The sequence below is a fragment of the Euprymna scolopes genome, chromosome 5, assembly GCF_053919585.1.
Source record: "Euprymna scolopes isolate OS-2025 chromosome 5, ASM5391958v1, whole genome shotgun sequence".
Taxonomy (NCBI): Eukaryota; Metazoa; Mollusca; class Cephalopoda; order Sepiida; family Sepiolidae; genus Euprymna; species Euprymna scolopes.
In genome coordinates this window covers 74,492,095-74,506,231 of record NC_136486.1, presented here as the reverse complement: position 1 = coordinate 74,506,231, position 14,137 = coordinate 74,492,095, and the positions used below count along the sequence as shown (strand labels likewise).

Below are 14,137 nucleotides of genomic sequence, written 5' to 3'. Positions count from 1 at the left end.
TGAGGAAGACAAAAATCAATCGTCTGATCTTGAAGAAAATCAGATTTCACTAAAAAATAATACTGAAAATCAGCATTCCTGCCAATCTGTGCGGAGGTCGTCCCGAGTTCGACAATTCCTAAGGAAAATAAGGATTTTGTGACTAAATACTGAAAAAACTGCAGTTTGGGTTCATATGTTATTTGTAAATAAAATGATTCTTATGTGATTGTAAAAAAAAAAAAAAAAAAAAAAAAAAATTTGTCTATAATTAATTACCCCTTACTTGAATACTTTAGGACGGGGAAAATGTTATGATTTAATTTGTTGTTAAGAGTTATCCCCCTTGGGATTGACATTCATAATAAAAGCGCCCTCTGTTTCATTTTCCCGCTCGATCCTTTCAAGAGCGTACGTGTATTTTACAGTTAATAAAACCTTTCTAAAAGGCAATTCTTTACTTACTGATACTATTCACTTCATAAACAATTAAAAGATCTGGCCCATAACTGTTGAAAATATCAGTTAGCAGTAAAAACTGAAAAAAATAACACTTTTTTCTTGGCCTATTCCAATAATTTTGTTAATTTTTATTGTATAATTTTCAATAAAGTCCTTTTCTTGTATTTTATTTTAATAAATCGTTTCACAATAGAAATACTGAAGAACAATAAAAATGAAGGAACTGATTTGTCTTGTCACTGCTTCCGGTAGCGCTAAGCTTGAAATTAGAAAGTACGTTTACTAAATATAACCATTAGTGTTCTGCTTGGGTTTGACGTGTGACTCCTAGGATTTTAAAAATCAATTGTAATTGAGCAAAATTAAATCTATGACTTTGTATCTAGGTAACCTTGTTGTATTATAATACATGATATTTAATAATAATGTCAGTAATGACCATAGTGTGAGTTGCCCAAGATAAGGTAAATATGTTAGAACTCTAAGCAGAAGATGATTAGCATGTAAATATGATTAGCATGCTCTGCCTTCTACCAGTATTCAATTCTTTATCCAAAGTCACATTTTGATGAAATTTATATATTTTTAAATAATTGAAATTTTGCTTTTTTACTAATGAGTCACTGCTTACCAAGGCTAAAAGCCACTTAAGGATTGATATTGTCAGTTGGGTCGATGAACAATACTATGAGAGTATTGAAAGCTAATAGACAAAATTTGATTACTTGCTTGAAGACATCTCTGCTGTAATCTGCATAGGAGCAATCCACAATATGTTCCATAAATGGGACATTCTTAGAAAGAAACTCTGTGCATAAAAGTTTGTTTTGGTTTTACACTGAAGAAAAAAAAAATGCTGTTTTGGATGTGGAGGGGGGGATTGGAGCTTAGTTAAGCACTTGCTCTGAAAATAACGATAGAATAAAGGCTAACATCTCTTTCTGTTGTGAAAGGGACTATAAGAAAGACAATTTCCCATTAGATCACAAAGTCGATTTTGTACTCTTTCAAAGCCCCTCCCCCTCACGAATATGACAGCAGTACTCCATCTTAAGACATACCTGACTTTTATATAGGTAGAGGGTTGCATCAGGAGTCTGATACTTTCTGGAGCAATAGAATGATCCAATCATTTTATAATAATTTTAGCAACAGATTGGATTTAAGTCATTACATTTTAGATTTGGAGTTGGTCAGTCCTAGGAGTTTATTAAGGCAAAGGGATGCCTTGGGGAGAGGGCCATTCATTTCAGCTGAGGCAAAACAAAGATCTGAGTGTTGCTTGTGAAAAGAGAGAAGATAGGTTTTAGGCGTTATAGGTAAGAATCCACTTATTTCTGATTGTATCATGCAAGTTCGGAAGAGAGAGATGTCAACAAATGATCCCAGGATATGATTTAGAAGGTTGAAGACCAAGAAGATGATTGGGCTCAGAATAAATCCTTGAAACACACTGATATTTACACTATATACTTCAGACTTCTGCCCATTAACAATTACTTTTCTAGATCTATTAGAGAGAAAGGATTTAATGGTTGAGAAGACATTTCCAGATATTCTATAACTAACAGGTTTGTGAAGCAAATTTTTGTGTCAGGCTGAAACCAATGTGTAGGTGTAGCATGCCTCTCCACTAAAAATCATGTGACTTGCCAACATTAGAATTGAAGCTCTACAGTCACGAACCCACAGTCCTGACCATTAAGAAGGATCATTATCTTCTGAAAGAAATTGCTGCAGGATTCATAAAACTGTTTTGACAATAAGTGAATTTTTGGTCACAAAGTTTAAAATTTATTTATTAAAAAAATTTTTTTTTTTTTTTAAACTGTTAGATAAATAATTTTTACAGTTTTTTTTTCCAGTCTGTTTTCTGAATAATAAATAAAACTCACAGTATTATCTATATATATAAAAGGCAAAATGTGTGACCATTTCATATATGTCTCGCAAAGGCTTCTTTCGCACATGCTGCCGGGGTCGTTACTATCGCTTAGAACTGTTTATATACCCCCTATATAATAATATCTACAATTTGGCAACGCGTGTAGCGTCTAGATTTACTTACAGCGACTTTTACAAAATTATTGCTATTTTGGCTTCTCACATGTTGATTCGGCTTTTTTGTATAAAAAGCGAAACTAATTCAAAGCTAACACGGTGTTCTCGGCATCGCACCGGGAACGTCCACAAGCAATCAGCTTTGATCAATTTGGGGCTAAACTCCTTATATCAAAAAATTGCTTTCATTTGGGGAGCCGATTTCCCCCCCCCCCACCATTATCTTGGGGAAGCAAAAACTGACCCGCATTGAAACAAAGTAAACAAACCCCAAAAAGCTGTCCCGCATTAAATAAAATACTGCTACATCATCTCGTAATGCTCCCGCGATTACCTCATTTAGCGGCTATCTGTCAATCAAACCTCTTTCACTCGCTTTATAAGCCTTATTTTGACACTCTAATAAATTCTTCTTACTCCTGGCCTAGACGGTTAAGTGGTTGGCGTTTGTTTCACCTCCACCTCAAGGCTTCCGGGTTCAATCCCGCCTCCCGACCAAAATTATTATTTTTTTTTTTTTTTTTACATCTTTAAAAACTCGGGCAACGTTTTTTTTTTTTTTTTTTTTTTTTTACTTCGCTTATTCTCTAGTTTACCTTCCCCCCCCCCTCCTATACACACAGCGTTTTTTTTTTTTCGCTGTTTTTTTTTTTTGTTTTGGTTTTGGTTTTTCCAATTTTTTTAACATCGTTTCAGGGTTATTATTTACCCCCTCCCCTCATATACACACCTACAAACACCCGGGCAACGCCGGTTACCCCCCCCCACCGCTAGTCTATAATATAAATCTCACCTGTCTGTTTAATATATGTATGTATGTCTGCCTAAAACTTTTGACATACACAACGGATTTTCACAAGATCACTATCATTTTGAAGCTCTGCCCTTCGGACGACAAATATCGAAAAATGGGCTAAAAATATTCATTCCTTCACCCTCATCTGGGCACTTTTCTACAAGGAGAGTTCGCTTTTTTCGACTCGAAAGTCATCCCTGCTTCTTAATTGACTAGCCTTAATTTAAACCTTTGCCACTTCCAGTTTGGTGATGTACGCAACAGCAAAGACGTCACATTTTTTTGTTTTGTTTCACATGTTTTTTTCACATTCTTTTTCTCCTTCGCAGTACGGGTTCGAGCCTGCCTGTCTACTACCACATTTTTTTTTTTTTGCTCAACACACACCTCCAAACACCCGGGCAATGCTGGGCATCCAGGCTAGTTCATATATATTGGAAAGATCTTTAGTTTTCAATATGTGAAGTCAATAAATGTAGCAAATGTTTAGTCTCAACCATGAGTGTTTTGTTTTTTTTCTTTTGAACTTATTAAATCTCATTAAAACTTTTTAAGTTTATTATTTCTGCAAGGAAGTTTTTTTTTGTTTTTTGTTTTTTTATATGTATGTAATATTTTTTAAAAGTACAGAAAGATCTTTAGGGTGTATGTACTCATCATGGAACAAAGTTGTCATATTCCAAAAATCAAGTAGATTTTTTTTTTTATTAAATTAAAAAAAAATGATTTTTAGTGAAACCAAGCTTTTTAATTATTTCGAATACAAACTCAATCTTGGTAGTTAAATTGAGTTATCCCGTAACCTTTATAATAATATTTACAAAAGCCACCCTTGAATTTTAACATATTCTAAGAAACATGGTAACTCCCGGCTCTCTTATCTTGCTTATCATAAGATTTGATTTTCTTATTTAAATAAAACAAAAAAATAATTGATCAATTTATATAATCTTTTGGAATATGGCATCTGTGATAGGTACGTACATCATAAAGATGTGTTTGTATTTTTGTTTTTTTATGAGTTGAATTCTAAATAAGAAGTCAAAATTCATTAATTAATCAGTGCAGAATATGGGCCGCTAAAATAATAAACCAATTTTTAATTAAATTATCTAACAGATTTTTTATGTTCCATTTATAAAGATATATTTCTGTACTAGTAATTTTGTAATTAAATTATTCATTTGAATTTAAATTGTTTCCATTTTAAAAATTAGTTTCATTTGATTTTAATTTGTTTATTATTGTTTGTTTATTCCCTAAATTCATAATTCAGTTTTTGCAGTATTTTATTGTCTCTTGCTTCAAACATGCATAATTTTATGTACATCATTGTTGTTTTTGATTTTTAATTTATGTTGAATAAAGTTCAGTTTCAGTATAAATCGAATCATGTTTATGTATTTTTTTTAATGCAATTTTTATAAATAAATGATAAACGAAGTTTAGTCTTTTAAATTGTGAATAAAAGTAAATTATCTAATTAACAGAAGTCAAATCTGGATAAATTTTTCACAATTTATTTACTATTTACATAAATATTTTACATTTAGTAAAAATCATTTGCAATCACATTGAATCAGAATGAAGTCCTAAAATATTTTCTTTTTTTGTCTAACTTTTGAAATGCTGAAGTTATGTTGCATTATTTATAATGTTATTAGATATTTTTTTAATTTGCAAAGACATTCAAATATTATTTTTCAACAGAGCCATGCTAAGATTTTTTTTTTCTCTCTTAACAGCACATCAACACTATTGGTCATGTTGGGTCATATAATGTATTCTTGGAATAGTTATTTGTTCAGCTGCCTACTTCTAATTCTTGCATCTCGGTAATAACATTCCATAAATATGAGTAAAAAAAATGTTTGGGATTTTGGAATTTTTTAGATAAGAGCTAATAATTTGTATCATGTATTTTTATTTGTGTTATGTAGATTACTTGGACTTCTATTCTCATTTTAGATGTTATTCTCACAAATTTTCAGCTGATATAACCTCTCACTTTCTTTAGGTGTGTCTTATCAAACTCGGGAAATATGTACAGAATTTTAAACTGTTGAATTGATTTTGAATTTGTTGGTTTATTTCTAACCTAATTTTGTCCACAAAGAAATGTTTCATGAAAAAATTCTAGTTTTAGAATGATGCACATACATACAGAATAAACAGACAGTTTCATGCTTTAATCACTGTTAGTTTTTCTAAAAGTTTATTATAATTGAGTTTATTTTCTTGAATTACAAAAAGTTTTTGGTCTTTTAAACAATAAAACCCAATCGGGTTAAGTAGTATAATTTTCTAATCTATACTTTCTTAGTAGTCAGCAGCACTGGGACTGAAGTTACTTTTTTAAAAAAATATTTAATACTATTTTATTCATATTTTGTAAAAGTTTCATTTTTCTATCAATAGGGAGCAGCCATTGTTCAGCTGCAAAGCTCATGTCTTTCACATGGGTGATCAAGAAAGCAAGAAACATTGGATTCAAGTCAGCAAATATGCAGCTTTAGTACATTTCTATTATGACAATGCAAGATCCACGTACAGAATTATAAGTGTTGAGGATTCTAAGGTAAGAATTCTTTTTAATGTTAACATTTTATAAGGATTCAATTTTATCTTTTTAATTAATTTCTCATAACTCCTTTTATCTTTTTTTTGCGTGTGTGTTTATATATATATATAATATATATTAAGTAAGATGATTGATAATTTATAATTAAAATTAAAAATCGGTTTCACAAGGAAGAACAAACAAAATCAATAAATTGTACAATCGTTTTGGAAACGATGTTTTTATTGAGATGGACAATAAGTCTTTGATAATAATTTTATCATTTAGTTTTTTGAAACAAAGTCTCCTCATCAGCAAAAATATTGGGTGTTTTTTTTTTTAAAGACATCAATAATAAACCTAGCATTTTTTAAGTAAGGCAGATGTATCTTTTAATGGTTCGCCTTCTAAAAGTCGTAAGTATCATCATCAATGCATTCATTGAGGTGTTAAATATAGTTTATGATTCATAAATTACATTTAACACCCCCAATGAATTCATTGGGGTGTTAAATGAATATGTTAATGATAGTTGGAATAGAGGTTTTACATTTGTTAAGGTCCCTGTTATTTATTTAAACTTGTAGGAACCAAACTTCTGTTCAACCACTCTAGATTTTACAGATATGGCATAGGACTCTTGTTTTCTAAAAACCCTTTTTGCAGTGGTTGCAGGCAGTCCCGGAGACAGCTTTGGTTTAAGAAAGTCTATTTTGTTGAAAGCAATCAAAATAGTTTTCTTTTATGGACAATGGCACATTCAGGGGTGTATCATTGTTGTTTGATTTCTGTTGAACCTTTTTAGAAGGTATGAAACTCTTAATACCAACAATTAACCAATCAGTTAAATCGGATGTGATGCAGAACACATTGTTTTCAAAAATGGAATGCAAATGAATTTCTAATGTTAAAGATCTGAGACTGTGGACTATTTGCGATGGAAAGGGACGTTGGAGGTCTCATTGCACTTTTTGATCTTAATTGAGACAAGTGATCAGATCCCAACAGAGAAAAAAAACAGTGGATGAGCACTGTTTCAAAATTATCAGGAAAAGATAAAGTTTTGCAAAATTTCTCTCAGTGTCGGGTACACAAGTAAGTTTGTCAAAACTGTTAGATTATGAACAAGGGGAAAATCATGACAGAACCTCCTTTCATCATTATTTGCTTTGGACATGAATACTGCAGAAGGTTAAACAGACAGGATATGATAAATTCTCTCCAAGATAATAATAACTCCCTCTTTGTGAGGAAGATAGAAGGCAAAGATAAATGCAGTGTTGTTACTACTACATGGAAACACATATCAAGCAATTTAGGGTCTTCTTTGGAGAGGTCACTACATCAAAAGAGATCCTAATGTAGACACAAATTTCATGTCCATGACAATTTTGAGGGTTTAGGGTTTAAATCATTTTTAATCATAAAATTATCAGTAAAAGCTGTTTCATAAAGAAAGGATACATTCAGCTTGTTCTAAAGTTAGTAAAACTTTAAAATGCAAATCCCGAATGTTGGAAAACGAGCCCTGATAGCAGGGATCTATATTAAAAGTTGGGGAACTGTCGGGTTTAAACTTATCTTTTGTTTTAGAACTTTTGATGTTGGAATTGGAAACATTTGTGGAAGAGATTGGTAGATGGGTTTAGAGATGAAACACAGAATAAGTAGATTATCTGTACATTACTGAAGAAAAAAAGCTGTAGCAGTTCCCACAAATATAGCATTAAATACCCACCAAAAACCACTGCATGGTCCAAACTCTTCATTAAATGACAATACAACAGTTCTGGTATTTTGTACCAGCTGATAGGACAGCTTCCTTGAGTCACTTGAAGGTTTGGGCCTTTGGACTGTCAGGTGGATAACGTTAGCCCAGATGTAAAGTTATCTTCATGTATAGTTAATACTAATCAACAACCGACCCAACCAACAGCATTTTCTTCCTTTGTCAGAAACCTCACTATTAGAAGCTGAGGACTAAGTAACATAGTAGAAGTGAGTTACAAAACTATATCCACAGTGCATTTTCTACTCTCCGTTAGTGGGAATGTACATGGCAGTGTATTATGCACACATTCTTCTACAATGCTGCATTTTACAATAACTGGAAAGGCAAGATTTTGAGCACAGATGTTTTACATTAGTTTTCTTCTCATAGTTGAATAATTTAATAAAATCTAATGTTTGAGTACTGTGCCAAGTATTTCTATGCCACTGTGTGGGGGGGGGGAATAAAAATTAAAAAAAAAATGAAATTTAAATAACTTTTTAAAACATTTTTCTCCAAAAACATTGTACATTCAAATACATTAGGGACCTCCACAGCTTTGTGTAAAACATCAACGTTTTACACAATAACAGCAACGTCATCATTTCATGTGTTTATTATTTTATGTGTCAATTTCTATGGATAGTCATTGGTGTTATAATGGTTAATGTAAGTGGGGTTTTTTTGCTATTGGATTTTCATATTTACGTTGTAAAACAATAGATTTTTATTAACAAACTACACAGACGAGAGATAATAAAATAAAATTAATTTTAGTGTCTTTTGTTGACACTTATGTATCTAAAGATAATGTTGCTTACAGGCCTCCGTGTTTTTTGGAAAAAGGCACAAAAAAATAAAGATCACCCTCTATCAATTTAAGACCGATGATGAGGGGAGGTTCTGTCATGATTTCTCCATTGCCTATGACCTCACTCAGATTGTTCAGGAACCCACCCGTGTGCCCGACAATGATGGCCAGTGTGCGAACCTACTAGACCTTTTTCTCACAACTTGCCCTGAACTATGTTCAGTTTCTGTTCTGTCGCCTCTTGGATCTTCCGACCACTCTGTTGTATTAATTAAGATAAAAATGAAATGTAATAAGTCCCCAGATGTACCTCTCCATCGTACAGTATATCGATACACTAAGGCTGACTGGGATAGCTTCCGTACATTTATATCTGATCTACCTCTGCATTCCATGTTTAAAAAGGATGTGTCCTCTATAGTATTAGACCTGACGGAATGGTTAATTGTAGGTATTGACCATTTCATACCCTCGAAAAAGTTTCAGCAAAAACCTAACAGCCAGCCATGGTTCTCTCCAGAATGTGCTGCTGCCATTACGCACAGAAATCACTTTTTCCACTGTTTCCAACGTAATAGATGTATGGAAACTAAAGCCGCTTTCAGGACTGCCAGCAACCATTGTAAGAAAGTAATAAAGAACGCAAGAGAGTTGTATGCTCAATCTGTTAAGTCCAAAGTAGCTGAGCAGCTGCTTGGTTCCCACCAGTTTTGGCAAATAGCAAACAGAATCCTGAACAGAAGCGTGTGCTCCATCCCAACTATTATCAATGGACCTGAGGTAATCTCGTCAGCATCAGACAAAGCCAAACTCTTTGTCAAGAACTTTGCAGCTAATTCTCCCCTTTGCGATCAAGGCTGCCAACCCCTAATATTTCCTCCTGTATCAGAAAACACGCTGTGTGATATACGTATATCTGTACGTGATGTTGCCAAGCTAATCAAAAACTTTGATTCCAGTAAAGCAACTGGCCCTGACGGTATTCCAATTATAGTACTCAAAAAACTTCAACCTGAACTAGCGCCCATACTTACAAAACTGTTTAAATGTTGTCTTAAGGAGAATAGTTCCCCATCTCCCTGGAAAATTTCATCAGTATGCCCTGTATTTAAGAATTCATGTGATCGCTCATCCCCCTCTCAGTACAGGCCAATAAGTCTCCTGTGTGTCATGAGTAAGTTGTTGGAATCTGTGTTAAATACAGAAGTAATCAACCATCTCAACAAAAATAACCTTCTTAGTGACACTCAATATGGTTTCCGTTCTGCTAGATCTACAGCAGATGTGCTTACAGTTATATCTAATAGGATTAGCAAATCTCTCGACGGAGGCAACCTTTCTAGGGTAATTGCTCTTGACATATCTAAGGCCTTTGATAGGGTATGGCATAAAGGTTTACTTCATAAGATCTCTAGCTATGGTATAGCTGGAAATGTCTTCTCAATTATTAAATCATTTCTTTCTGATAGGTTCATAAGAGTAGTAGTTGAGGGGCAAAAATCAGAAGCTCACAGTATTAATGCCGGTGTCCCTCGGGTCCATCCTGGACCCAACTCTTTTCCTGATCTACATTAATGATCTTCCAAATCACAACCTTACATCATTTGTAGACATTTATGCTGACGACACTACCATTTATGGTAGCACATCTAAGACTGTAAACGCCCAAGTTCTCTCCAATTCTCTCTCCTCTGATCTTGATCACGTTGTACAATGGGGTAAGGAGTGGCTGGTTACTTTTAATGCATCTAAAACCAAGCTTCTCTCTTTACATCATCAACATTCTGATCCACATCTGGCATCAATTGAAATGAATGGTTCTCGTCTTCAGGAGGCCTCAAGTTTTGACAAGCTTCTGGGCTTGACCATTACTCCTGATCTTAAATGGAACACGTACATCAAATCTGCTGCCAAGGCCGCTGGAAAAAATGGTGGGATCTTTCTATCGATCCGGTAGATATCTCACTGCTGATGCTATTCTCTATCTATATAAGAGCCAGATACGTTCAAGGATGGAATACTGTTGCCACACCTGGGCAGGAGCTGCTAGAAAGGACTTGTCCTGCCTTGATAGAGTTCAAAATAGACTTCATAGCCTCGTAGGAGATGTCCTTTTCTCTTCCTTGCAACCTCTATCTCACAGAAGAGATGTTGCGAGTTTGTCTCTGATGTATCGTTATTTTCATGGAAAGTGTTCGACTGAGCTTCAATCTATGGTCCCCCCTCGCCAAACTTTCACAAGAAACACTCGTCTAGCTGTAAACACTATCAATAATTTCCCCCACTCTTTATCTGTGCCTAAACCTAAACGTAGATTCCATGAACAAAGCTTCTTTCTTAGAATTGTACGCCTGTGGAATTGTCTTCCGTTTTCCTGCTTTCCGGCTGACTACAATATGGTTGTCTTCAAGTCTAACGTAAATAAGTTCTTGATGAGCCATTCCATATAAGTTATCAAATTTACCAAATTTTCATTACTAATGATTACTATATTGTCCAATTTCTACTGTACACTCTTTAACCCTTATCCTTGAGTGGCCTCTTGGCCTTGATAATGTGGTGATGCCTATGTAAAAAAAAATAAATAAATAATCAAATCCAAACAATTTTTTTTTTTTAGGCCAATTTTGGATTTGCAATTTTTATTATCTCAAGAGTTATATATTCTATCATATGAATATATTTTTATTATTATTTCTTATAAAAAAAACTTTGTTCAAACTTCATATAATATTTGAATTTAATACCATTTGAAGCTAATAATGTTTTGGTTATTTTTACTGAGAAAAAAAAATTTTCCAGAAAAGGTGTTTTTTTTTTGTTTGTTTTTTTACACAATGATATTGACTTTATTTCCAATTTTATTCACAACTTTAAGGTAAATGAAATAAATAACAGGATTTTATAAATATATAAAAATAGCTATTAATTATTTGATTTTTTTTTTTCAGCTTTAAAAAATGTTGAAATTTTTATGGACCTATATTTATTGTTTAGTTTTCATAACATGAAACATGGGGAGGTGGGTAGTACACCTAAAAATATTTCCTCTAATGAAACTTTTATTATATAAGTTATTGAATCTTGAATAAATATCGAAAGTTTCAGGAAAATATGATTATTATTTGATTTTTGCTAGATTTTTAAACCTGGGTATGTTTATGGCTTCAAAAACGTCACTACATAGGAATGTTGTTTTAAAGCATTGATAATGTATACATGATTTTTGTCTCGCATGTTCATTATTTTTGTATGCTGTAAAAAGTTTTTAAAAAATATTAGCAGTTTATTGGAAGCTACTTTGGATCAAGTAAAGAATAGATACCCTGCAGCAAAAGACGACACCTGGCGATGACCAGCGCACATTTCAAGTGCACCGGTGATTTGACTTTGACATTGGCACAAGCACATGGCGTTGGTTGTTTGTAAACATGTCAAATAGCAGACATGGTTGAATAAAAATATGTTTACAAAACTTTTGAAGATTTAAAAGAAAAAAATATATATTTATAAAAGTTTTTTTTTAGTAAAAGTAAGTAACAAAACGAACGTATTTAAATAAAAGATATTTAAATAAATGTGTGTCTTTTTGTTTTGTTCTTTTGCGAATGTTTCGCAGAGTTTTGCGATCAAGATTGATTTTTATGTACCATGTTCTTTTTTTGTATTGTGTTTTTCTGTGTGCGTTTTTAAAACAATTCAATATTTATTTAATTACTCTTTAAAACATTAACTTCAGCGACAATATATTTTTTAAATAATATTTTTAAATATTACATTTTGATTTAATCCCATGATACCCTCATGTGATCAATTTATTAAATGACAAAAAAAAAATCCAAAAAGTAATATATTTAAATAAATAAATAAAAATGTATGTTCATTTCGATAAACTAAAAAAAAAACACTGCACTGATTGCTTCGACATTTTGGTATAGTATTTTCATGGTTTCCATGCATATTTTTATATATATCTTTTTAATTATAACATTTATACTTAATTTTTATTTAATAAATTAGGTGATTTTCTTTGTAACAATGTGCCCATTTTTTTATTTGGGGAAATATCACCATCACCCACCGTCACATGACATCACTAAAAGGAACGTTTGCTCTCGTCGTGGCCGATTAATAAACATTGTTTATTAGTAACCCCTAGTCTCGCTTCATGTACACAGAATGTGTTTACAATGCGGGTAAATTTAGAAATTCAAAATTTAATTTAAATTAACCACATGTGGTTGCTTTCCTGTCAAATATTCATCAAAAATGGATATTAGCAGCAAATCAACCATTGTGGATCATGTTTCTATTATTCAGGAAATTAAAGATTCAATTAGATTCCTATTTCAGTCATCTAAATTATTTAGAGTGAAATGAATTTAGGAATTTATAGCCAAATCTAAATATTATTTTTACTTAAAAATAACATTAATATGCTAAGTTAGGTAAAACTTGTGGACAATGCTCTGGTTTACTGTTATTGTAAAAATGGAACAGAAATTTACATTTCGTTCCGTTTTCTATTTGGTACATTTTTACATTACCTCCAACTCATCATTCACATTCCACATGTCAACTTTTGGGTATACTGATAAGGTTAGGGGTGTCTTTTTCGAAAGCTGTTCTTAACATGGGTAAGTTGGGAATATCTATTCCGAAAGCTGTTCTTAACATGAGGAGGTTTGACAATGTGAAAATGCCAAAATATGCCAAATTGACTTTTTTCATTTAAAAAGTAAATTTTATTTTTATAAATAAAAAATCTTTCGTTTATTTTTTTTATATATATATATAAAAAGTATGATTTTGTTGAATTGAGGTTGAATGTCATTTTTCCTCTTACATTCGTTTTTTGGGAGTACAATTAAAAAAAAAAGATCAACACAGAATGAAATTTAAATTTCTGTTCCATTTTTGTAACAACCATAAAACATTGCATACTCCAAGTTTCAAATCAATAGTAATCTGCTTAAAGTATTGAAAAAAAAAAAAAAGGCGGATGTTGGTGAGATTACCCCCCACCCCTCTAAATTCCACAATTTTCACTTTTAAAAAAAAATTTTTCCTGTTAATAGCATCAATTACATATTTAAGTTTCAGACTATAACTTTTCACGTGGGGGTTCATTTTTCAATTATAACATACTTTCGTTGAACACAAAATTTATTGAAAACTGAACCCCCTGAAAACTTATAAAATTGTTTTTTCAAATTTTTTTTATAATCTGTAACTTAAGTCTGTAATCGATGATATTAACAGGTAAAAAAACAAAAGTGAAAATTGTGGAATTTAGAGGGGGGCAATCTCGCCAACGTCCACCAAAAAAAAAAAAAAAAAAACTAAAAAACGAAAAGAACCTCTCCCAAACATACTAGCAATAATTTGATTTCGTGTTTCCCTTCATTGTTTCCAATAAGGAGGGGGGGGGTGATTTACTAGGACTTATGTTATAAACTGAGCATCCCTTAAAAATTTTTAATTATGAATTTTTTGCATTTTGGTTAAATTTGTTTGCAATCATTTATAATCCATTCCAAAAATTGAAAAAGAGACTAAATTAAAAAGAATGGTACTCTTGCAGAATTTGACCTGAATCCTCGGAATCAATTATGGTTAGGGATTGACTGGCAATCACCATATATAGCCGAGCATTCTTCAAATGTTGAAACACTAAATCGACATTTTTTTTTTATT

General features: G+C 32.2%; 1 protein-coding gene across 2 annotated transcripts in view; it reads left to right on the top strand.

Annotated features, from left to right (window-relative positions):
* LOC145276854 (homer protein homolog 2-like) overlaps positions 1-14,137 on the top strand; it is a 145,493-nt gene that overhangs the window by 84,122 nt on the left and 47,234 nt on the right. For both annotated transcript variants that reach the window (XM_080128242.1, XM_080128241.1), the window contains exon 2: positions 5,717-5,876. In XM_080128242.1, coding sequence (XP_079984368.1) covers positions 5,717-5,876 — 160 coding nt within the window. The remainder of the gene's footprint in view (positions 1-5,716; positions 5,877-14,137) is intronic.